The 26,832-nt window shown below is 42.8% G+C and overlaps 1 protein-coding gene across 3 annotated transcripts in view; it reads left to right on the top strand.

The window, feature by feature from the left end:
* Positions 1–21,368, top strand: part of LOC117363412 (cytochrome c oxidase assembly protein COX16 homolog, mitochondrial) — a 123,934-nt gene extending 102,566 nt beyond the window's left edge. For all 3 annotated transcript variants that reach the window (XM_033951072.1, XM_033951074.1, XM_033951073.1), the window contains exon 5: positions 20,810–21,368. In XM_033951072.1, coding sequence (XP_033806963.1) covers positions 20,810–20,902 — 93 coding nt within the window. In that variant the 3' untranslated portion in view covers positions 20,903–21,368. The remainder of the gene's footprint in view (positions 1–20,809) is intronic.
* The last annotated feature ends 5,464 nt before the right edge of the window (positions 21,369–26,832 follow it).

Genomic DNA, 26,832 nt, shown 5'->3' with positions numbered 1-26,832 from the left:
CGCAACCCACCCACCTCCCCATGGTTGGCTTCTTTGCTTGCTATCTGAACTGAGGACACGCTGAAGAGACGCATGCCCTAGGCAGGGCGGGAGGGGCAAGTGTGGGCCAATCGCAAGCCTGAAGGTCTTCGAGCAAGTCTGCTTGCAAAAACGTCCGCTAGGGGGCTCCGTCGGTGACGTTACCCACATGTAGAGAATATCTGCCTGTTGTCCCTGGATAACACCGGTTACGGTAAGTAACTGTGCTGTTTCTCTCTTCTAGCCAATCACTGAGTTGAAAACAGAGGGCCATATTCTATAAATGGCACCATAAGTTATGCGGCAGTAGGTGCCCTACATTGCCTGTTTTAATTGGCTTTACTTGGCGTGGTAATTGATCATGTTGTTTAAACCCGATTACAAACGTGTTTAAAAAAAAAAAAAAAAAGTAGGCACCAGGAGGTGTCTATAGCAGTATGCCTAACAGCGTCTTATGCCTAAGTGGGCGTGGTTAGGAACGGAGTGGGACTTGGGTGCCATTAGGCAGTGTAGGCCAGTAAAACGCTGGCCTACATTGTAGACATCTAGGTTTTTTCTTAGGCGTCATTAGTCGTGATTCTGTTAACGGGGCCTAAGCGTGATTGACATGTGACCGGTGTCCATTTTGGTAGATGACGCTGATTTAGGCACCATTTTCAGAATCTGGCCCAGACTCTATAAGTTTCCTAGAAATGGGATGTTAGATACTGGCCAATAACTTTCCAGTTTGTTCTGATCAAGGTTATTCTGCTTTAGCAAAAGGTGCACCACAACCCTTTTAAAAAAAAATTTATAGAAAATTGCTCTCAATAAACATAAAATTATAACAATCATTCTTAGACAACAAGAATTGGGGGAACAGAGTACTACCGTAATGACAAGGAGGTTTAAAGGTATCAAGGACAGAAAGGAAGTGTGAATAACACCTCCCTTATTACAAAGCACAACTGTATCCCCCCCCCCCCAATCAAGCTGTGCTATAGCTTTTTAGCACAGATCAGCAAGGTAAGTGCTCAGATGTACATAGGTATTCTACGAGCGTTGGAGCATTTACTACTGCAGTGTAAGCTCATGCTAAAACCCTCTAGAGCAGCTTGATAAAGGGGCCCTAAATTAGTTAACTATAGCAGTGGATATCTTTTTTTTTTTTTAATCCAAGAAAGTCCTCAGATGCTCTAGTTGAAAGTAGACATATATTACACCTAAATATTTAACCAAACATTTACAGGGGTAAGCCAATAAAATGGATGCTCCCATATGTTTTGAAGCTAAAAAAGCATTTCTATGCTCATATGTTTGCTTGGTTACTTCGGGGGAAAATCCACACTTATTTGCCACAAAAGAGTTTGAGAATTTCAAAAATACTTTTTAATAATTGCATTAAGGTCTTCCTCAAAGACAAACAATACCAATAATGTTGCTCTTTTCTGAGTCTTCAGTCAATGAGGTTTCAGAAATTACTTCAGAAATTACTTCAGAAATATTAAGATCTTCAGTCCTTATATTTTGTACCATAGTCCCCTGGCTATTCTTCTGATGCCATCTTTGAGGGAACATAATAAATATTATTCAACGGAGAAATATGATCAGAAGAGAACTTTAAGATCTCAATTACCTTTCTTTTAAAAAATATCAACAGAAGTAATTCCAGGAGACTGGGAAATTCAATAAACAAAGATTTAACCTCCTATTATAATTTTCTAATCGTTCAATCTTTTTATGAATTATCATTTTATCTTTAATTATAAATAGATGTATCCTGTAAAGTTTTTACCTTTTCCTTTATAGATAAAATCTGCATCAAAAGCTCAGCCGTAGTTCCATCCAAGTGTTTTGTTAGATCATCAATTTTAGAAACAAGATTTATAATTTCCTTGGAAGATATTGTCACTGTTGAGTCCAAGCTCTGAAGAGCAGTCCAGATGCTTTCAATAGACCATCACCACAGGAACCTTACTGCCAACCTTCACTGCTGGCTGTTCCTTGATATTTCCACTCACACCAGCAGGGTTTATTGCAAGCTTCCCCCGACAGGGGCCTCCGAGCCAGCAACTTCCACCCAGGAGGACCCCTCAGTAGGCAGCAATGCCACCTGGATGTGGCAGCAGGCTGCACACTGGAAGTGAAAGCATGACATCAAATCCCAAGGCCACCGATTCTCCTTCATTCTGGGTAGCTGGGAAAATGCCTCCAGATTCTTGAGTGGAGTTCCTGGAGGCATATCGCACAATCATCTGTTAGAATGACAAGGAGAAGGGTGACAAGGAAATTTTAGTGGTCAAGGGAACAACTTTAATAACTCCTTAATGCTTATGGGACATTATTAGTTGGAAAAAAGGAAAAAAAATTCTTCTGATAAGATGGTTGCAATGAGACTGGGCTTTACACCGCCATCTTGCCACTCCTCCATAATTCAGTCCTCTTTAATTTTTTTAAAAATCTCTATTTAAAGTGGAGAGTGTATCTCATATTTACTTACCTCATGCTTGGATCAAAAGCATCTGAACATTTAAGACCTTAAAAAGTTTCCTTAGGAAATTTAAATGTCATCAGATAGCAGGTTTATAGATAAAGATGTGTACAGGGAAGAGAAGCAGTTAGGAGGGCGGGGGAGAAGCAGTGTTTCTCCAAAGCAGCTGGAATTGAGTCTTGGAGATTGGGACAAATCACTTTATGAAACTGTTTGACTAAAATTAATTGATCGTGTTGTTTAAACCCAATTAAAAATGTGTTAAAAAAGTAAGCACCAGCAGGTACAACTTTAACCATGTTGCTGGGCAAACTAGATGAACCATACTGGTCTTTATCTGCCATCATTTCATTTACTATGGTTATTTTGGATATTTTCAGAGTTTGCTCTTGCTGCCACTTTGGTCTTTGTGATCACCGTTTCATAGGTCAAAGCACTGTGCAGCAAAACAAATGCACAATTTCAATGTACAGAAAACAAAATGAAACAACTTCTATGCAACATCATTTTGCACTATCTTGAATCTGTGCCTTTTCAGATTTATGATATATTTATAACAATTTACATCAAACATGCCTTCTGTAAAACCAATGCTTTCAACTGTTTCCTGGAGGCTGATGCTACCTCGGTCATCTTAAGCTAAACTATGCTGAAGTAATACTTCAAAGTGCTTTGTGATACAGTGGTGTAGCCATGGATGGGCTCAGGTGGGCACAGACCCACTCAATTTGAACTTGGGCCTATCCAGCAGCAACAGCAAATAACCAGAATTGGTGTTCAGATAAAACAGTTGAAATCAAGTACACCAAAATCAATAGCAATGAGAAACTTTACAAGCATACGGAGACTTCAGAGACCTTAATTCAGGTAGCATGCAGGTTAGTGGCTCGATCATTAGTCTAAACTCCAGAATGCTTCTTTTTATAAATATTTTTAAGTAATTTTAAATATTTTCAGTTCTTTGCTGTCAGTGAGCAGCGATCCATACCTGCTTCTTAAGCTGGTGAGCTTTTCATCCAACATAACTTCCTGTTTGCAGGACCATATGCTTGTATCAGAGGGAAGGCTTTGGGGCTGACTTGAGCAGCAGATACTTAAAAGGTACTGGGGAATTTGGAGTGTGGAGTTGAGACCCCCGATCACCTGGCAGAGGGGAAGTAAAAGAGAGATGCCAGGCAGATTTTTTTTTGGGGGGGGAGACAGTGTTCTTGTACCCATTCACTTTGAGCACAGGCCTGTCCAAAATTGAGAGTCTGGCTATGTCTCTGTTATGATTCTCTGTATGTTCATTTTCTCTCCTTTAAATATGGTAGGATCAAGACTTACCCCCTCTTTTAGCTGTGATAGCGTTTTTAGTGCGCGCAGAATTTTAGCACGCGCTAAACCCGCACTAAGCGGCTAGAGCTAACGCTAGCTCAATACTGGCATTAGCGTCTAGCGCATGTGGAAATTCTGTGCGTGCTAAAACTGCTATCACAGCGTTAGTTCTAGCTGCGTAGCACGCAGTAATATCCTGCGTGTGCTAAAAATGCTAGTGCACCTTAGTAAAAGGAGCCCTATGTTTAGGATGGTATTCCTCAGTGACTAGCACATAAGTAGAGATTTTAGAACATGTTCTAGGAACTGCTACATGAGTTTCCTATGGTGTCAAGATATTGATGTATGTTTTTAAGAGTATATACAAATATCATTTCATTCTTTGAAACAGGTTGTCCTTTAATATGGAACTACCTAATTCATGGTGAAGGTCTGATGTGAAAATTGATTTGACCCTGAAAAGTTGTTTATCTTGCTATTGTTTTTGTACCATCGGTTTGGAGTTTGACGTTTGACTACTGTGATGAAGGCATTTGTTATACTTTCACACTTAGCAGGGAAGTTATGGGCAGGTTGTAATAACCTTTTCCTGTGGAGAGAAGGTTGTGTTACTTACTGACACTGGAAAAATACACCATAGGGAACATAGAATGTGTATAATGACTGTTAGATTGTCAGAATGGTATAAATTGAATGCATAAATCAGTTTGATTTTTACATGGTTTTTAAAAGTGTATTTGTTTTTTTAATTTAAAGCATTTAGTATGGCTCAACAAAAGCAATATTTTCTGTTTTCTGTAGCAAATATTTTTATTCTAAATGCCTCCCTTGCACTGAATAGTGAAGATTCAAGATAAAAGACTAGGAAAAACTGTGTCTGGCTGGACATTTCACTCACAATAGTTTATTCTTTCTAATTCAATGGAAGATGATGATACAAAAAGAGTCTAGAATGTCAGTGAATAAAATACTGTATATACTCAAATATAAACTGAGATTTTGGGGCCCAAAAATGGGGGTCTCAGTTTATAGTTGGGCCAGCGCTGACCCGTCCCCCTCCAAAACCTGTTGCAGGCCTCTGCTGGGCCTGCCGTAAGACCTGCTGGTCCAGTGGTGGGTCAGAACAGGAAGGATCTCTTCCATCTCCTGCCCCAGTTGACTTTAACAACTTTTATCTCCCTCCCTCTCTCCCCGTGGTGTACCTTTTAAATCCCCAGTGGCCCAGCAGTGGGCTGACTCTAAGAACTTTTACCTCTTTCCTGCCTCCTCTGCGTACCTTTCGAATCCCTGGTGGTTCAATGGTGAACCATGGCAGGAGCAACCTTCCTTTGCTCCTGCATGTGAAGAACCACTAGCGGATTGGTTTCCGCAAGTTCTAATCAGCTAGTGACTCTGCATGGACAATGGAGGCTTGCAAGGCATTGGAAGGGAGGGGGGGGCAGGATATAGAACATGACAAAACAGAGTGAAGAGACGGGCAGGGGAGGTGGCTCGTTGCAGTCTGAGCAGAGCAGAGAGGGAGGAGGAACAGGATGCAGAGCCGGTCAAGGAGGGAGGGGGGCTGGGTGCAGAGCCTGGCAGGGCAGGGCTCTGCACTTGAATATTAACACACACAGTTTATATTCGAGTCAACTTTTTTCCTCCTTTCTTGGGGGAAAAATGTTACCCCGGTTTATATTCGGGTTGGTTTATATTTGAGTATATACAGTAACTCTCCTAAAATTGAATTGGATGAACCTTGGGTGATTGGAACATTAAAAACACACATCAAGTTTGAAAATGGACCAGATTGTACTGGAGATTCCAGAAAAATAAGTTGTTCTCCCCATCTCCGTGAAATGGTCAAGTGCATTTCTATGGAGGAATCCCGCCATATTGGTAAAATAGAAATTTTAATACAGTGAAACATAGCAGTTAGGGAATTCCTCCTTTCAAACTATCTGTTACTCTTTTCTATTTTCCCCCTTCCTCCCCTTGACTTCTTCCTCTCACTTTGTTTCAGATGTGATGGTGATATACCAAATGCCGTAAAGAAATATAAATATATAAAACTACTCATAAATACCCCCTCAGTTCCTAGACTGCCCCACCCCCAGAACTGCTCCCTATAAGCACCCCATCACTCCCCAAACTTCCCCTACAACTCAAACCAAGCCATCTGCAAATTCCTTTTCCCATTCAAACTGCCTTCTTGCAAACTACCTCAAACCTCACCCTCAAAAACCAATTCCCTATTACTGCTCACACCCCAATTCCCTATTAATCCTCACACCCAAAAAAGCAAACACAACTACTTTATTGTTTCACAATTACCACATTATCCCTCAAACTGACCCATCCCCAAATTAACTCCTGCAAATGTTCCACCATCCTAATTGCTCCAGCTGTGAAAACTAACCCATGTAGCTGCCCCAACTACTAAATCTACCTCCACATCTTCCTCATTCCCCAAATTACTTCCATCCCTCCCAAAATACCTTGGCAACTGCCCCACCACTCTACAGCATGACCTGAAAAATTGCCTTACTCCCAAAAATTACCACCTCAAAACTGTCTCATGCTCAGAAACTACCCTCCCAAAGAGCTCCACCCGCAGTAAAAATATGGATGCGATTATGCACAGCAATTTTTTTGACCTTGTGCATAACAAAAGTTTAGGAAAGAGGGAAAGAGGACAGAACTGAACTGGTAGAAGCTTTTTGTGTATATGTTTAGGATTCCTTCCCCCTCCCCCCCCCCCCCCCCCGTTTTAATCTCACCTGATCCAGTTTCAGATAGCGTCAGAGAAATCAAAATCCTAAGCACTTTTCCTGCGTCTCTGTCATTATTTATGTTGTTTGTCTGGTGACATTTACTGCAGCTTGACATTCAGACATAGAGACTGCATGGAAATGTAATAAGGTGATAGAGCACAGAAAATGACATCCAAGACTGAGATGAAGTTCATTAGTTAGAATTAGCTGACAATATTTGTGTTACTTTACTTTTATAACTAGCAGAATTACCAAACTAAAGATCCTCAACGTCCAGAGCAGTACTACTTTTATGTCCCTCATTCTACCTTGGATTTTTGTATCTAGCCTGTTTACAGTGATGATATAGTGAGGGGAGCAAGAGTTTCCTCTCCTGCTCTACTAGCTGACCTCACATGTTGAAAGAACGACAAGTAGAGGGGAGAACACAGCTTTCAAAGATCAAAACAAGACCTAGCACAGAAATTTAACTACATTTCAACAAAATGTTAAATTTTGCATTGCTGACAAATTAATGTGAATCATATTCCAATTTGTGTTAACCCATAATACATTAATGAGCAAGTGAACATAAAATTGAATAAGCAACATGAAATTTTATATGGTACAGCTTCTTAATATTTTTAATGTGTGAGCCTGTGCTAAAGTTACCGTATCTTTCGCGCCATAAGACGCACCTGACCATAAGACGCACCCTAGATTTAGAGGAGGAAAACAAGAAGAAAACCCATTCTGAACCAAATTCTCCCTGCCAGGCTCTGTACCCTGTTCCCCTTCTGGTAGTCTAGTGGTAGGCAGGGACAGGGCACAGGGCAGACAGGCCTAGTGGCCTAGTGATAGGCAGAGTCCCCACCCCGAGGCAAGCAAGCAGGTAGGCAGGGCCCCCCAAAGTTCATAATCTTTCTTCTCTTCTTCACTATCCATGTGTACCATGTGTACGAGGACCGGTGCAAGGTGTAGAAGTAGAAGGGACGCTGGGAAGCAGTGATCACAATATTATCTGCTTTGACCTGGACACAGGGGCAAAACATCGATCCAGAACATTGGCCACGGCACTGAACATCCAAAAAGGGAATTGCGAAGGGAGGATACTCATGGTGGGGAAGAAGATTAAGAAGAGGATAAGCACTGTAGAGCAAGCAAGGTCCCTATTTAAGGACAAGGTCACCGAGGCACAAAATCTATATATACCGCATATCACCAAGGGATCCAAAAGGAAAAGAACAAGGAATCGGCTGGCTCACTTAGCTGTGAAGGAAGTGATCAGAGACAAGAAGACTTTGTTTAAGGAATGGAAAAGGTCAAAAACGGACGAAAACTGGAAAAAGCACAAACAACATCAAAGCAGGTGCCACAAGGTGGTAAGAGGGGCCAAAAGAAACTGCACTTCTTTGAGGGAATAAACAGGCAGATAGACAAGGGCAAGCCGGTCGACATTGTATATCTGGATTTTCAGAAGGCATTCGACAAGGTCCCGCATGAACGACTGCTTCGAAAAATTGCAAGTCATGGAATCGAGGGTGAAATAATCATGTGGATTAAAAACTGGTTGGTGGAGAGGAAACAGAAAGTGGGGGTAAATGGATAATACTCGGATTGGAAAAGCATCATGAGTGGAATGCCGCAGGGTTCGTGCTTGGACCCGTGCTCTTCAACATATTTATAAATGACCTGGAAATTGGTACGATGAGCGAAGTGATTAAAGTTGCGTACGATACAAAGTTATTCAGAGTAGTGAAGACACAGAAGGATTGCGAAGACCTGCAACGTGACATAAACATGCTCGAGAAATGGGCCGTGACATGGCAAATGAGGTTTAACATGGATAAGTGTAAGGTGATGCATGTCGGTAACAAAAATCTTATACACGAATACAGGATGACTGGTGCGGTACTCGGAGAGACCCCCCCAGGAAAGAGACTTGGGAGTACTGGTCAACAAGTTGATAAAGACGTCCCAGCAATGTGTGGCGGCAGTGAAAAGGGCGAACAGAATGCTAGGAATGATTAAGAAGAGGATCACGATCATATCGGAGAAGGTTATCATGCCGCTGTAACAGGCCTAGGTATGCCCCCACCTGGAATACTGCGTCCAGCACTGGTCGCCGTACATGAAAAAGGACATGGTACTGCTCGAAAGGGTCCAGAGAAGAGCGACTAAAATGGTTAAGGAGCTGGAGGAGTTGCCGTATAGTGAGAGATTAGAGAAACTGGGCCTCTTCTCCCTTGAAAAGAGGAGACTGAGAGGGGACTTGATCGAAACATTCAGGATAATGAAGGGAATAGACTTAGTAGATAGAGACAGGTTGTTCACCCTTTCCAAGGTAGAGAGAACGAGAGGGCACTCTCTAAAGCTAAAAGGGGATAGATTCTGTAAGGAAGTTCTTCTTCACCCAGAGAGTGGTGGAAAACTGGAACTCTCTTCTGGAGGCTGTTATAGGGGAAAACACCCTCCAGGGATTCAAGATAAAGTTAGACAAGTTCCTTCTGAACCAGAATGTATACAGGTAAGGCTCATCTCAGGGCACTGGTCTTTGACCTAAGGACCGCCGTATGAGCGGACTGCTGGGCACGATGGACCACTGGTCTGACCCAGCAGCGGCAATTCTTATGTTCTTATATGAAAATGTGAATCATCAAGAACTAGCAGAAGTTATATGGGAGGTAGATGACTCTCCAGCTGGAAGTTTTTAAGAACAGATTTGGCAAACATCTGTCTGATATTATATAGGTAACTCCTGCTTGGAGGCAGACAGATGGATTAAAGATCTTTCTGATGTTCTTTCCAGCCCTAGATTTTGTAATCCTTTATTGTAATGCATCTGTCATGTTGAACTGTAACTGTAATCCTCACTAATGCAAAAGTCCCAGAGGTTCTGTAATGGCATAAGGACAGTAAAGATGCTAGGCTTTCAAAAATCCACTCACACTGGCTGGTGGGCCAGGACATCAGGCAGTTGCATCCTTAGCCTTTATTGTGGCTGGAAAGGAAGTAGCAGCAGAGGCATCTTCACTCCAGTAAATGTCTCAGAAGGAGGTGAGAGCCTAATTAGAATCCTAAATAAGGGGGGGGGGGTGCGCGGAGGTGGAGACAGAGGAGGGGCAGTTTCTGCCTCCATCAGGACCTAGGAAAGAGAGAGAACTGCCAAGGAGGGAGAGGAAGATGAATGAACTGTGTCACAGGGGAATAGAGGAGGAAAGAGAACACTGCACCTTAGCAAGTGAGGGGAAGGAAAAGACTTGATACAGAGAGTGCTCTTTTTAACCATTCCCCTTAATTGACTTTTTGTCATAGAAACATAGAAACATAGAAAAATGACGGCAGAAAAGGGCCAAAGCCCATCAAGTCTGCCCACTCCATTGACCCTTCTCTTTGATTTTGCTCACCACCCCCTGCCCTCACCTCATTAGAGATCCCACATGAATATCCCATTTATTTTTGAAATCTAATACGCTGTTGGCCTCAATCACCTGCCGTGGGAGTTCATTCCAATGATCGACTACCCTCTCAGTGAAGAAATACTTTCTGGAGTCTCCATGAAATTTCCCTCCCCTGATTTTCAGCGGATGCCCTCTGGTGGAAGAAGGTCCTATAAGACGGAAGATATCCTCTTCCACCTCGATAAGACCCGTGATATATTTAAATGTCTCGATCATGTCCCCTCTCTCTCTTCGTTCTTCAAGTGAGTACAGCTGCAATTTATTCAGCCTTACTTCATACGGAAGATCTTTGAGCCCCGAGACCATCCTGGTGGCCATCTGCTGAACTGACTCCATTCTCAGCACATCTTTCCGGTAATGTGGTCTCCAGAATTGAACACAATATTCCAAATGAGGTCTCACCATGGATCTGTACAGTGGCATTATGACCTCTGGCATCCTGCTGATAAAACCTCTACGGATACAACCCATCATTTGCCTTGCCTTAGAGGAAGCCTTTTCCACCTGATTGGCAGTTTTCATGTCATCACTAATGATTACTCCTAAATCCCGTTCTTCCGTGGTCCTAACTAAGGTCTCACCATTTAACGTGTAAGTCCTGCACAGATTTCTTTTACCCAGGTGCATCACTTTGCATTTTTTAGCATTGAAGTTAAGCTGCCAAGTCGATGACCATTGTTCTAATAGTAGTAGGTCCTGTGTCATATTGTCAGGCATAGTGCTTTTACCTACTATGTTGCACAGTTTGGCGGCGTCGGCGAACAATGATATTTTTCCTCTGATCCCTTGGGTCATATCACTTATGAATATGTTGAATAGGATTGGACCCAAGACCGAGCCCTGTGGTACTCCACTGGTCACATTCGATGTTTTGGATGGGGTACCATTTACCATCACTCTCTGAAGTCTACCGCTCAGCCAATCCTTAACCCATGCAGCTAGTGTTTCCCCTAATCCCAGCGATTTCAACTTGTTCAATAACCTACGGTGTGGGACGCTGTCAAAAGCTTTGCTGAAGTCCAAATACACTACGTCCAGGGACTCCCCGGCATCCAGTTGTCTTGTTACCCAATCGAAGAAGCTAATCAGATTTGATTGGCAGGACCTGCCTTTGGTAAATCCATGTTGATGGGGATCACGTAGATCTTCTTCATCCAGGATTGTATCAAGTTTCTGTTTGATCAGTGTTTCCATGAGTTTGCATACTATGGATGTGAGACTTACCGGTCTGTAATTCGCCGTCTCTGTCCTGCAGCCCTTTTTGTGGAGTGGAATAACGTTACCTGTTTTCCAGTCCAAAGGGACTCTTCCCGTGCTTAGGGAGAGATTGAAGAGCACAGATAATGGTTCCGCCAGGACTTCCCTCAGTTCTCTGAGCACCCTGGGGTGTAGGTTGTCCTGTTTATCTTGAATAGATTGAAATCTCTACAGCTAAGTGCCTGTCTCCTATGTGTGTGTGTACAGTGCTGTGTACATATAATAGTACTATGGAAATGAGTAGCAGTGGTGACTGCTATGGGATGGGGATTATGATTGCCAAGGAAGAAATGCATTTACTGGGGGTAATTTTATAAAAGGCATTTATATGAAAAGCATCCCCCCTCTCCATTTTAAGCTTATTATATAAAATCAGCCTTGACACCTAGGTGATTTTATAAAATAGGCTCCCAATAGCTCACAAATTTCACCTGCTCCAAAGAAGGTGTAATGTATGTGTATTTACTCTGTCTATACATGCTTTTGCAACTCTGCTTCTGATTTGCCCCAACTATGGGGCTCATTTTTGAAAAAGATAGACGTCCAAAAGATGGATGTCTTACTAGTTAAAACATCCAAGTGGGCATTTTCAAACTGACTTTTTAGATGTCTTTCTGGTCGTTTTGTCTCCAGTGTGACTAAATCTTAAGGGGGGAGGGTTGCTTCTTAAGAGGGGGTGTTAGAGATGTGTTTTGGGTGGGATTAGGGCAGGCTTAGCACTTGGACATTTTACAGTGATAATCCAACATTTTATAAAACCTCCAGGGCAGAATTTGGACATTTTGGGCTAGACCTGTTTTTGAAACATATAAGGGCTGAGAAGGTTACTAACCAGGTGACTACTGGAGGGATGAAAATATGGCCCCCACACACTCCCACAGTGGTCACTGACCCTCTCCTACCTCCCAAAGATTTGCATGAAACAGTATACATATCTCTATGACAGCTGCAGATACTATGGCCAGCCCTAATAGAGCTACAAGCAGGTCTCTGGAGTAGCCTGGTGGGCAGTGCAGTGAACTGCAGAGAAGGGAGCCCAAGCCCCTATGTCACCCTAACTAGCACACTGGGGGTGGAAAATGTGAGCCCACCAGAATCCCACTGTACTGCCATATAGGTGACACCATCAAAGTTGAAAAGAACCCGAGTGAATATAGAACAACAAATACTGGAAAAAGACAAGTTCTATAGCATAAATGTTCGACAAACTGTGCAGCGCAGCAAAAATAATAATCTAACTAAAGCATACAATTCTGTGAAATATTAAGTGATAGGAAGACCTCAGTGCGGGATTGAATAGTCAAATGAACGAGTAAACGTTCATTACTGCAATCCGTGCGCCAACACAGACAACACACCTCACCATCATCGAGTCTTCCGTGTGAGATACAAATTAGTGCCAAAATAATGAAGTGCAAAACACTAAAACTATAAATATTCACAATGTTGCACTAGCACAATTCGTAAAATAAAAATAACTGCACAGTCCAGAAATATAATGAGACACAAAAACTTATCTCAATGGGAGATCCAAAGACCTACACGACTCCCAAACTGGTTTCGGGGCTAAGATCCAAATGCGTGGTAATAACATGCTGCTTGAAAATGAGATCAAACTCCAAAAGCAACAAAGGTTCACAAAATTGTATGCTTTAGTAAGATTATTCTTTTTGCTGCGCTGCACAGTTTGTTGAACATTTATGTTATAGAACTTGTCTTTTTCCAATATAGGTGACACCTGCAGACATAAAGGCTATTGGGGTGGCAGACAAGTGGGTACAGTAGATTTTGGCTGAGTTTTGAAAGGCTCACCATATAATCTACGGGGGTTATGGTGTAGAGAGTTGCGCGGGGACAGAAATCCCACCCGTCCCCGCCAAAGTCTCACCCGTCCCCGCGAGGAATCCCCTCCGTCCCCGCCTGTCCCCGTGAGGAATCCCCTCCGTCCCCATAAACTTCAGAAATAGTTATTTCATTTAATTATGCTACTGAATTAAAGGCTCTGGTAGAAACCCATTTACAAATAAGCAAAAAGACTTTATTAATTTGGAAATATTAATTGGGAAGAATACATACTTTGTAAACGGGTTTCTACCAGAGCCTCTTTTGTTTATAAATTTTTATCAACACAACTAATATACTACTTTATCCTGAAGCAAAAAAAAAAAAAAAAAAAAAGAAATAGAATTCTTTTCCTACCTTTGTTGCCTGGTTTCTGCTTTCCTCATGTTCTCATTCAGTTCCTTCCATCCACTGTCTCTCTTCCTTCTGCGTCTTCCATTTGCTCTGTTACTGTGCCTCTCCCTTTCTCTCCCCTTCCAAATTGGTCTGGCACCCATCTTCTTCCCTCCGCTCCCCCCATAGTCTGGCATCTCTGTCTTCTTCCCTGCCAGCATCTTCTCCCCACTCTCTCTTCCCCATTTCCTTTCAGTGTCCTGCTCCCCCCCCCATCTTCCCCATGTCCTGTCAGTGTCCTTCTCCCCCCTCTGTCTTCCCCATGTCCTTCTCCCTCTCTGTCTTCCCCATGGCCTTTCAGCATCCTTCTCCACTCCCCCCCCGTCTTCCCCATGGCCTTTCAGCGTCCTTCTCCACCCCTCCATCTTCCCCATGTCCTTTCAGTGTCCTTCCCCCCCCCCGTCTTCCCCATGGCCTTTCAGCGTCCTTCTCCACCCCTTTGTCTTCCCCGTGTGCTTTCAGCGTCCTTCTCCCCCCCCCCCCGTCTTCCCCATGTCCTGTCAGTGTCCTTCTCCCCCCCCTGTCTTCCCCATGGCCTTTCAGCGTCCTTCTCTCCCGCCGCAGGTGCAGCACAGCCGGCCAGGTCCCCTTACTTTTGTGGCGCTTCCCCGACCGACCGACCGACAACAGCCCCGGTCTGACAAACCTCCCTGCCCTTAACCGCGAATCTAAATTTCCTTCTTACAGCTGCTGTAAGAAGGTAATTTAGATTCGCGGTTAAGGGCAGGGAGGTTTGTCGGACCAGGGCTGTTGTCGGTCGGTCGGGGAAGCGCCACAAAAGTAAGGGGACCTGGCCGGCTGTGCTGCACCCGGGGTGGGGCGGGGCGGACCGCCCCCTCCCTTGGTAGCCACTCGAGCCGCGAGGCTACTCCTTACCTACCCTGCCTGCAGCACAGAGCCGAACGGAAGTCTTCCCGACGTCAGCGCTGATGTCGGGAAGACTTCCGTTTGGCTCTGTGCTGCTGCAAGCAGAGCAGGTAGGGAGAAAAGCCGCGCGACTTAATACATCCAGCCCCGCAGGAACCCCGCTACCCTCGGAGGCGTCCCCACGGGATCCCCGAGACCCTAGGGGGCGTCCCCATGGGATTCCCGCGACCCTATGGGGCATCCCCACGGGATCCCCGTGACCCGAAGGGGGAACCCGCGGGATGCCCGTGGGTCCCGCGGGATTCCCGTCGTCCCCGTTCCTGTGCAGCTCTTTATTATGGTGAAATGTGTACTTGGCACCCTTAATGAGAAATTCACAACAGTGCCCTTTAGGGTGCCCCGTTGCTCTGCTGGCATGTCTGTGTGGCCAGTTCATTAAAAATGCTGGTCTCTCCTACATGCAAATGGCTTGCTTTGGACATTTATAATTTGGTCAGGTTTTTTTCGATAATGAAAAAAGAATTAAATGTGTAGCTGGACAAAACATCTTGCTGGGCCATTTTTGAAAACAAAGATGTCATGCGGGTTCGAAAATGAACATTTTCTCCACCTGAATTTTGGATTTTTTTTCCCAAAATGTCCAAACTCGGACTTAGACGTCCTATTGAAAATGCCCCACTACACCACTGGGATGCCTATGCAAAGGCACCACACTACTGGGATGCCTATGCCTTTCCATACTCCTACTTATTACACTAAAATGCAGTCATGCAATTTTATAAAAGGTTTCCTATGTGGTAAAAGCTTGAGAAACTTAGCTGCCATTCCCCACTCCCCCACCCCACCTCACCCCCAATTTTTTCTCTGGTACATAAAATCTGGAAGAATTGTAAAAATCATCAAAAAGGCAACATACTCATTTTGACTGAATGCAGAAATATCGATGCAAAGAAGGAGGCAAGTCAGATTTTAAAAAATGAGCTGAATCTTAATTTTTGGACAGCAGACAATCAAGTTTTCATGCATCTTGTGCTGTACAGCAGAATCACTGCCAAGTTCGTGTTCATAGCAATTGAGCATAGGCTTACAGCAGCACTTTGACCATTTCTCTCTCTTTCCAGAATCTGTGTGCATACACTAAAATGAGCAGAGAGCTCCAATGAGCCAAAAATATTTTGGGCGAAGATGGACTGCAATTTTTACCGCCCGTTAGTATGCTGCTGTTTGGTAAAATAATGTACAGTGGTAAAATAAATAATTACCTTTGCTACCACAGTAGTTCTTGGTATGTGTCCATGTACAGTCAGTAACAGTTTAATTGTTGAGGGCTGCCTGTCACCATATGTTACAACAGTCTCAGGAAATATAATTGTCTCTACCATATTGACAGTGATGAGAATGTCTTAAAAGCTAAGGATGTTTGCAGAACAGCATTCAAGGGGGTCAATATTTAAAGTATCCAGTTAAGTAAACAAATGCTGCTTCTTAAAAATAATTCTAGAGCAATGTGTCTAGTGGTCCTGAACATTAGGGTCTTGTATCTGAACCAGCAAGTTGTTTGCAGAGAACTGCCAATCATGTTTTCTAACTCCACTTCCTTCCCAGGGAGCTGAACCTGCCCCCTCAGTTTGTTTTCTGCAAGCAAGTTGCTCAGAAGTGTTTTTGATCTGCTCTGCCGTTTTATTATTTTCGGGTATTTTTGCTCAGTGATCTTTGGAGGTTCGGTGCCCAGAGTTTCCCACTTGGTGGGACTTATGCTTGGGAGAAGATGCAGACTTGCATGGCAGAAGGCTGCCGCTAGCAGGATCAGCCCCTTGGGGACACTTAGCTAGCTAGCTTGCTGGTATTTTTTGAGCTCAGGGGCCATCCCCTGTGTAGCTGCTTGCATCCCTGATTCAGTCAGGAGCTTGAGCGCAGGCTGTGTGGCCCAGGACTAACAGTGGGCTGTCTGTGTGATCCTTCCCCTTTCACAGAGCGCTTTTCAGGGGTTGAGATTCAGTCTGCCATCAGTCCAACTGGCAGCCAGAAGATCAGGTTCATCCAGTGAATCTGTGAGGCAAATGTCTTCTCCCTTTGATTCCAGCTGAAACAGGCACGCACCACATGGCACAGTCAGTAAGACTATTGAAGCCTAGAGGGAAAATGTTGATTTTGTGGCTTTCTGACCCCATAGCTCAGGTCCCCCTCCTCCAAAACCCTTTTCCCTGTGATTTGTTTTTTTCCTCAGGGAGGCCTCCATGGGCTGTTTTGGGTGTGATTTTTCTGGCATCGGCTATATTTGATTTTTTAATGATCTTTTTTTTATTTCTTTTGCCTTCATCTGCCTCAAACCGCTCAATTTTGCTCAAAATTGACTGGGATGGACTCCTCAGGGCATTTTACCCCTATATCACGGCAGGTTTGCACTGGATGGCCAAGGAGCATCCATGTCCCATATACAAAGGAGCACATGGGTAGGGACAGGAGCCTTAGGCTCAGCCTTCTCAGAGTCCTCCAGGCCTGGGGATCCACAGGAGGTATGTGTCCAGGGGAAGAGACCCCCTTCTAGGATCCTTCGAATTTGTATTGGCCAAACGCAGTCACATGGAGGCCGCGGAGCCCAGGAGGACTGGCAGGTGTCCCTGCTGGGGTCAGAGAGATTCCCCAGTACAAGGCTTCACACTGTATTTTGTGAGCCTTATGTGGAACACTTATTTGAACTGCTGAGGGTCCTCAGCGACTGTTAGCTGCGCACCAGTGGCAGCGATGCAAGGGTTCTCCCCTTGATAAACATCCCGAACAGGCGAGGACGCAGAATTGGACCAGGAGGGTCTGTCTGTCATCAACTGGGAGGATAGCAGGCCTGATTCTATGCCCTTTTTATTCCAGGATGAAGTCTCCCTGACAAAGTCTGCTTTTGTACAGGAGGACAGTGGTCAAGATGTGATGGCAGCACTGGATCAGGGGGAAGACCCCTCAGTGTGCCAGTTGTTCAGGAGCTCTGCACTTTTGAGCATTATTTCCACCTCGCTGCAGGAGTTAAAGCTGGAAGTCCCACCAGCTTCTTCTCAATGCTCAGTTATGAGCAGTTCTGTGACTGACCACATTTTTTTCTCTTACATCCGGACATCACTAAACTAGTCACTAACCATTGGGAGTTGCCAGAGGGATCCCTTCAAGTGACTAAAACAATGGCCAAGCTGTATCCGATGGCACCAGATTTCCAGCAGCTATTCAGCTGAAGCTGGATTTGCTGGTGACCCAGGTCACTAAATGAACCTCCCTTCCTAGTGAAGGAGGGGTGATTTCAAAGGATCTTCAGGACCGCAAAGTGGACTTGCTCCTCAAGCGTCAGTTTGAATCTTTGGCCCTAGGGATTAAAATGGCAGCCATGTTTTCCTTTGTGGCATGTATTTGTCACACTTGCCTATCCCGGGCCTCAAACCTGATAGCTGGGGAAGATCCCAGTTCTCCTTTCTGTGGTGAATTATGTTGTAGATTCTCTGTATGATCTCATCAGAGCTACGAGCAAGGTCTCATCCTATGCTATCTCCACCCAACGGATGCTGTGGATCAGACAGTGAGCAAGAGATGCTACATCTAAAGCTATGCTAAGCAGGCTTCCCTATCCTTACTAGACAGCAGAGCCCGGATGTTCCGGAGTTTGGGTTGAGACAATTTTTGAGGCTTCTAAAGATTTTGTACGTATTTGAGAGGCCAGTCAATACAAAGACCCTTTCAGGGATCGCATCAGAGATTCACCAGAGGCAGGAGACAACAAGCTTCGGGCTCTCACCCCTCCCCAGCCACTTAGAAAGCACAATGATGCAATGCAATGTAATGGACTTGCACGTCTGCCACACCATTTCTGTCTTATTGAGAAAGAATTTCTATTGGGAGGAGTATAAAGAGATGGGTTTAAATATATAATCAGGTTTATGATGGATGTTAGGTATCCTTTTGAGTTATGAAAAAAATTATATAGATATTATAGTCAGCATTGTAGCCATGTCTATCTTGAACAGACCTTGAACAGGAGTTGTAGAATGTGGTCCGTCCTAACCAGGCCTCAAGCAAAGGTTGTGATATGCATATGAGGACAAAATATCACTGTTGAATTTGGTGCCTTGGAGGGGGATTTATGACTGGTACATGTTTGTGCAGAACACCAGAAGAGATAAGAAACCTGGGACTGAATTAGGATTCCTATAGCAACAGGATAATAAATTCTCTTTGAGAATCAACAGATGTTTTCACATTGGGATAGTGTAAAGAAAGCTCTATAAAATTAACAGGAGTCTGTTTTTTGACAAGAGAGAAAAGCAACTGACTGACTTTGGCACTCTCTCTCTCTCTCTCTGACTCAGGGTTCTTGGCTTTTTAAATAAATTTTCTTTTGAATTATTTTGTACCAAAATTGTTGTAAGAGGCTCAGCTGCTTGCATGTATCAATTTTGTATTCAGGTTAAAATTTTGATTTATCCAAAAAAAGGTTAAAAAAATAAATTATTATTGACAAAAAGAACCCGAATTCAATTTTTGAGGGGGAGAAACATGCTGTATGACAAAATGCTGAATAAGTAATGTGTGCAGCAATCCTTTGTACTGTTATATTATGACTCGTGTTCTCCAAAAACAGTACTTCACAGCATGTTTACTTATAGCTTTTTATTTATTCATTGGTCTTCAGAAGTGCCAGTATTAGCCAATTAATCTGAGTGGCCAAATACTATGTGGCATTAGCCTCCTCATCAGACCGTTGTGTTTTATATAAAGTGCTTTAGTGCATTAGTGCTGCAATACTTCAGTAAATAAGCAATCTTTCACCTTATTTTTTTTTTTTTCTTTTTCTGAATTTTCCCTTTGTCAGTAATTATCGTGAAGGGACCTGTCATTCCAACATGTTTTGCCCGAAGGCTGTATCAAGAAAAAAAGTCCCCCCTTCTACTTTAGCTCCATACCATCCCGAACCAAGGCAAGCATTGGCTTTTAAACCAGCTAGATTAACTGCATTCCATAGTTTAAGTATTCTCTGAGTGAAAATATATTTCTTCCTATTGGTTTTAAAAGTATTACTCTTTAACTTCGAGTGTCCCCTAGTCTTTGTAAATCTTGATGCAGTAAAAAAATCGATCCACTTGTAACTCTTCTACACCACTCAAAATTTTGTAGACTTTGATCATATCTCCCCTCAGCCATCTCTTTTCCAATCTGAAGAGCCCTAGCCTTTTAGTCTTTCCTCATACGAGAAGAGTTCCTTTATCATCTTGGTCACTCTTCTCTGAACCTTTTCTAGTTCCGTTATATCTTTTTTTTAGATATGGAACTGCATCAGTACTCAAGGTGAGGTTGCACTATTGAGCAATACAGAGGCATTATAACATTCTTAGTCTTGTTTACCATACCTTTTCTAATAATTGCTAGCATCTTGTTTGCTTTCTTGGCCACCACCACACATTGTGTGGAAGGTTTTAGCATATTGTCCATGATGACACCCAGATCCTTTTCTTGAGTGCTGACCCTCAAGGTGGACCCCCAAGGCGCCTGTAAAGTAGGTCAAGGTTTTAAAGACCTACATTATAGGCTCCTAAGTCCTTTAGAGAATTGTGCTCAATGGCTCCTAAGTCCTTTTCCACCCCTAAACACACCTACTTTAGAATTAGGCACCTTGATATAGGAGCCTATCTTTTGTAGAATCACACCTTAGAAGATAGGCGTCTATCATCCAATTCTTTTTTTTTTTCAATTATGAGCTTTAGGCTCCTCTTACAGAATTTCCCCCTCAGTGTCTTCAAAACTATCATGTAGAAATATTTGTAGTAATATTACTATTGATTTATTTTCTTATTTCCTCTTCCTAGTTCTACTCTGTATTATATTTGTAAATTGCTCAGATATCCCTGCAGTGAGCGATTTATCAAGCCTTTAATAAACTTGAAATTTACTATTCATATTGGAAACTGTAGTAGAAATGGCTTGGGGTCAATGATCAATGTGCCCATGGGGCTTGCAGGTTAGCAGGCGTATTTATACCTGTGAATTTGTAAGCTGATTTTCAAAGAGAGATTCCCCACCAGGCAGCCATGGGAAGGTATACATGGGACTTCTACACTGAAAAGCCTTCCGTGCCACTTGTAAAAGTGCCCACGCTGTGAGCATTGCAGGTGTTTGTACTCGCAGTGAGGAAGAAGGACAGCTTTTAAACCTGCACTTCCATGAACAAAAGCTGTTTTACCTTCAGAAATGAGTTTTAGCATTGCCCTTTTAATCTTTGACTCATTTACTGGGTTTGATCCACTTCATGTAATTCTTCACATGATTTTCTATAATACACAATGTCTGTACTCTTTAGATGTGTGTGTATTGAGCCTCAATTTAAGAGCCTCTTATCTAGATGGTTGCTTTATACAAAACACACTTGAAAACTGAGATTCATGCTTATACACTTTTCTTGTATTCTTGTCTGCTTACAGAAGATTAAAGATGCAAGTCTGAACGACTGGAAGAATATCCGAGGACCCCGACCATGGGAAGACTCCAAATCCATGCAAGACAATCAGCGTTAGATGAAGCTGAGAGCAGTCCGTGTGGAATATGCTTAACAGGACAGGTTTTAAATTATAGCCATTCAAGCAGTGGCTACAATTTCTTGCTTCAGTGAGAGGCTGAAAAATACTCTTAACGCAACAATGAAAAATCAAAGCCTGAAACACAGGAAGCCTTTGGATGTATCAGAATAAGGATGGAAAACCATACAGCTTGATCTTGATCAACAGGACTCATTGAAATCACTTTATATGGCTAATTATGTTAAAAGAAAACTGCATTATTTGATTCACTTTCTGTTTTCTGATTTCAATTGGTCATTGTAATTTGTTTGCAATAACTAAGGTCAAGGAAAGCTTCCTGCTGGCCACAGGCATAACCATAAACATAAAGCTGAGAAGACAAATTGTTTAGATTTTTTTTTTTTTTTTTTAGAGATGGAAAAAGAATTCATGACCTGAATAAAGCTTCGGTTACTACACTGTATGAGTGTGATGATAACAGCACAAGTGTTTTCATAGTAGGTCAGCTATGTCTAGCAGTTCAGACTCTAAGATGAAACAATCTTCATCAAGCTCTACACTGATGCTTACAGTTATACTCTGTGGTTTCTATGTAAATATATCAGTAACTTCAGTGTTTAGTAGCACTTTCAGCCTTATAGTAGGTGATATTAAAGGCGCAATGGGGTCCTTTTATTAAGGCGCGCTAACCGATTTAGCACGTGCTAAAGATTAGCGTTTGCTAAATGCTAAGACACCCATAGAACGAATATAAGGCTCCCATAGAATGAACATAATGGATGCCTTAGCATTTAGTGTGCGCTAATCTTTAGCATGCGCTAAATCAGTTAGCGTGCTTTAATAAAAAGCCCCGATAGGAGCAAAACTTTTCAGAACAATTAAATTGGAGTTTAAAGCATGATTGTTAAAATTCCCTTTAGTATTCTGATATTTGTGTTGAAATGTCCTGCTCTGTTGCTACTTATAAATTTGAGAAAATCTGTTTTTTGCTCGGTTGATCCTCCTGCAGAGATCACATGATTCTGTCTAAAGTTTGAATATAATACAAATAGCTGAAGAGTGGCCTTGGACAGTTTTAAATGTAAAGAAAGAAAGGTGTAAACACTCTTGTATAAATATATTCATATAGCATAAAGAAATAGGACATTGAATCAGTTTTTAAAAAGATGACTTAGTGATGGCAGCAGAAGAGGAATCCAACTAGGAAGCAAGCTTGTTGAATTTTGAAACTACATCAGCTTTAAACAAAAGGATGGTTGATGTCCTTGGCTATATTTCCTTATAATCACCTTGCTCTGTAGCTGTCATCAAACCTTTTCTGACTTTCTATATGTTACCTCAGGCAGCAACTATTCTTATAAGTCACAATAATAGAAAATGTCCTTTCTGAAAAAGCTTTGACAATTTATACAGCCCAAGGATAATTTTAAAAGCCTCCTTGTGGGTAAAACAGTCTTGAATTATGTCGCACAAAGGATTCTAATATTCATTCATAACAGTACAATGAGTGCTAAAGAGCCATGAATGAGCCAGCCTTTTTCTCCACTTAATTGGTACATAACATATGTACTGAGGACTTGTCTTTAATTGGATTATTGTAGCATGTTCCAGTTCTCTATTATTCTACAACAATCTTTACAATAAAAACACAATAACATAAACTACTAAACTTAGAAACAATTAAGAATAAGAATATATGTATTCACATCTAAAAATGAATATAAGCTGACAATAAATAATTATTAGGAGGGAAATTTAAAAAGCCTTAAATTTTATATTGCAAAAGACAGCATTTTTTTTTTTTTTTACACAATTCATTCAGTAGACTTCCTCAACTGTAGAGCAGCTCCTAAAAACTCTTGAGACCCCCATTATATACTCTATGAATCTACAATCTAGGGGGAACTACCATCTGATATCTTTGGCTAGACCTTAATGCTCTAGATCAGTGTTCTTCAACCACTGGTCCGTGGACCGGTGCTGGTCCACAGAAATTTCCTACCAGTCCACAGGGCCAGCACGTGCATTGGGCCCAAAACAGTGTTCTTCAACCGCCGGTCCACAGTGCGATCGATGTGACATTATCTTCGAGCCAGCTCCCTCTTCCTCACTGATTCAGTGCACAAAGCCATGGGCAGTGGCTCCTACGCCTGCCCTGTGCCTGAACTGGAAGCCTTCTCTCTGACATTGTAACGTCAGAGGGAAGGCTTCCAGATGAGGCATGGGATGCGTAAGGAGCCGCTTCCCACAGCTTTGTGCACTGCATCAGTGAGGAAGAGGGAGCCGGCCTGAAGACAACACCAGGGGTGGCATAAAATGGCCAGGCGGGAGCAGGCCAGAAGGTAAGGCATAGCATGGAGGGAGGGAGACAACAAAGGTAGGGGGGAATGATTTTATTTTTGAATTTAGTGATTGAAAATTATGTCAATTTTGAGAATTTACATCTGCTGACAGTGTGCTTTGTGTAGTTTAATTTTGTGGTTAATCATGTGTTGTTAAAAAGATTATATTGTGTATCTTTGAAAAATGAATGGAAAAAATAGTGTTACAATTAGTACTCTTATGGGGGCGGGGTCTGGGGTGGAGATTGGGTAGAGATGGGCGGGGTCTGGCCTATGACTTAGCCCAGTGTTCTTCAACCGCCGCTCCACGGACTAATGCCGGTCCACAGAATAATTCCTTTATTTCTGCCGGTCCATAGGTTTAAAAAGGTTGAAGAACACTGCTCTAGATGCTTTATAGCACATTAAGATAGCACATAAATAGACCTGTTGATTTTTCTGGCTTCTAGAAAGAATCTACTAGTATGATTTATGATTGCAGATGGAGGGCGTTCACAATCTGGTATGACAATAAATCCTATGATTATTTGTCCTGAAACTGTAGAATCTAGACTTAAAATGTAAATTTGTTAGGTTATACCTTAGTGCAATTAGAACATACCATCATTATGTACAGTTTTCTGTAACCACTTTTAAGAGCTTGCTTTATCTTACACTAAGCCCCTCTTCTACAAAGCCGCATTAGCGGCTGCCGCGCAGTAACAGCCCCGAAACCCTTTAAATCTCTATGGGCTTCGGGACCGTTACCACGCGGCAGCCGCTAGCGCGGCTTTGTAGAAGAGGGGGTAAATTTCATCATGATAAGGTTGTGCTGCACATGCACCTAATGTCTAAAATAATGTCAGACTTGCACTTTCATTGATCAGTGGTCCTAAGACATTTTCCATGGCTGCATGCCTACAAAAGAGAACAGGCCTGCTCGGTTGCAACTGCAAAATAATCATTGGCTTCCTGTAACCCGTTCTGAACTCTCTGGGGAGAACGAGATAGAAAACGAAATAAATAAATTCTACTTGGAGTGTGCTAAAACCTATAGAAAGTCCCCTTCCACACACCCACACACATAAGTCTGGGATTGCAGTTTTACAAAGCCAGGGTAGACTGTGCTCCCTACAGCCTCATGCCTATCTGCTCCTAGATTAGTGCTTTTGCATGCCTTAGACACAGCCTATCTCAGCATGAGGCAGGAGCCAAACAGTCATCCAGAGGAGCATTCTTTCTCCTCAACTGTTACTCTTGAACATGCTTATATGCTCCCTAGGCTGGCTAAGGTGCAGGGCTTATGCATGCAGGAGGGTGAGTTCAAATGCTAATGCTACTCATCAGTGGTCCTTAGTAAGGGTGCTTTCTTGTAGAAGTGAAGATCATATTGATCTGTAATTTATTTATTTTTTTATTTTTTGGGGGGGAGAATGTGTTTTTAGACCTCTTTTGAATCTACGATTAAGCCACAGCTGGTTCAATTTGATTGATCTTCATAAGGATTTTATACTAATGTGGATTTTTTAATTTAATTACTTTTATACACCCTGCATATATCTTGTATATTTTAATTATCAGGATTTATTCACCACTTTTATGAAGAGATTTAGCCCAAGTGGTGTTTGTTGATGTGCAATGTTTGATCCTTAGCAGTGAGGAAAAACAGGCAAAGGTGGAGGTCAAGTATCATTGAGTTTTACTGAAGTATGTACAAAAAATGAATAAACTTAAGTTTACAGAAAGGGTGGTAGATGGATGGAACAGTCTCCCGGAAGAAGTGGTGGAGACAGAAACTGTGTCTGAATTCAAGAGGGCCTGGGATAGGCACCTGGAATCTCTCGGAGAGAGAAAGAGATAATGGTTACTGCAGATGAACAGAGTGGATGGGCCATTTGGCTTTTATCTGCCATCATGTTTCTATCTAAGCAACTCATGTATCCACTGATATCTAAAGCAGTGTTTCTCAACTTGGTCCCAGTGTACCCCCTTGCCAGTCAGGTTTTCAGGATATCCACAGTGAAAAATAAATTTGCATATAATGGAGGCAGTGAATGCAGATCAAATTTATGCATATTCAGTGTTAATCTGCTGAAAACATGGCTGGCAAGGGAGTACTCCAGGACCAAGTTGAGAAACACTGATCTAAAGGGATCAGTTCACCTTTTCTAACTAAGGCCTAGATTCACTAAACCTTCCGATCCTGTACCGACAATCGTAAAACCTGTTTTATTGGTTTTGCAATCGTTCCCCGATATGATTCACTGTGTTACTGACAGGTCTGCCTGGTTTTTTTTAATGGCCTGATTAAAATAAAAATCCCTCCCCAACAAGTGCCCCCTTCCCTGAACCAAAATGATCGCTGCCATTGCGATGCTGCCACCGCCGCTTTAAACTGAATGGCAGGAGAGATTCCCACTCCCTCCTGCCACTGGATTTCCCCCTCCCTGTACCTGTTGGGAGCAGGAGGGGTGCTCAGTCCCTCCTGCTCCTATGCCTCCAACGTAGTTAGTCTTTGGGAGCAGGAGGAATCGCAAAGTCCTGCTCCTCCTCCGGGGTGCCACGACGCAATGCCAGCCTTAGGCCCCACCCAGATGCATCATGTGATGCATGGGGAGGTGCCTAAGGCCCTGATTGGCTCATGCACCTCAGGCTCCTGAGCGATTGAGTTGGGAGTTTGCATGCAAAAAAGACAGTGAATCAATTGCTGTTTTAAAATTGGCCAGGAATCGGCCAACAGCGATTGAATCACTATCTTTAGTGAATCTAGCCCTAAAGGTATTTCATTTCCTACTTTTTTACCAAAATTTCTTGAGTAGAAACTGTCCACTGTTAATCTGCAGTAATTTCTGAGATATGGACTATTAGAAGAGCTACAATGGCTATCATTGAAAAAGAGAATTAAATTTAAGATCACTTGTATGGTTCATAAGGTGAAAACAAAAGAATTGGCCCAATGATCTCCACAGATAAATCCAAAAAGAAACAATGTTCCTGAGATGGACTTTATTACTATTAAAATAATATTAAAACTTGGCAAACCACATAAAAACCTCTAGGATGCAGTCCACTGAAAAGCTTTGGACCTTGGACCCAACACAGTCCGTGTTTCGACAGAATGTCTTATTCAGGGGTCCCTATGAATAAATTGTTCCATAGAAGCTGTGTACAGGACATGGGCTTTTTGAGCCGGTGCCTAATCACAGCCTCAGTCTGATCAGTGGCTGGCTCTGTCCCAGAACCAGAAAAGGACATTGGAGGGACATGACCAGCAGCTGTGCAGACTGAAGCTGTGAGTTCAGACCTGCAGGTGAGATGTTTTGCATCTGCTCATTTTAGAGAAGCAGCAGCATCTGGGATGGCCATGGGAGGGAGGAAGGAAAGTGCTACTCTTGATGTGGAGCACAAGAAGCAGAAACATCAGTGGTGTCAGATGGGGACAGGAGGGAGATGTGATGAAAGGGGAGGTGAGAGAGAGAAAGACACTGGATGGAAAGAGAGAGAGGACTGATGCTTTATGGAAGGGGAGACACTAAGCGATACCGATGGAAAAGGAGAGAGGGGGCAAATGATTTATAGAAAGGGGAGACACAGGGCAGATACTGG

The sequence above is a fragment of the Geotrypetes seraphini genome, chromosome 7 (genome assembly GCF_902459505.1).
Source record: "Geotrypetes seraphini chromosome 7, aGeoSer1.1, whole genome shotgun sequence".
Lineage (NCBI taxonomy): Eukaryota > Metazoa > Chordata > Amphibia > Gymnophiona > Dermophiidae > Geotrypetes > Geotrypetes seraphini.
Note: the sequence above shows the minus strand (reverse complement) of the source record. Positions and strands in the feature narration are given on the sequence as shown.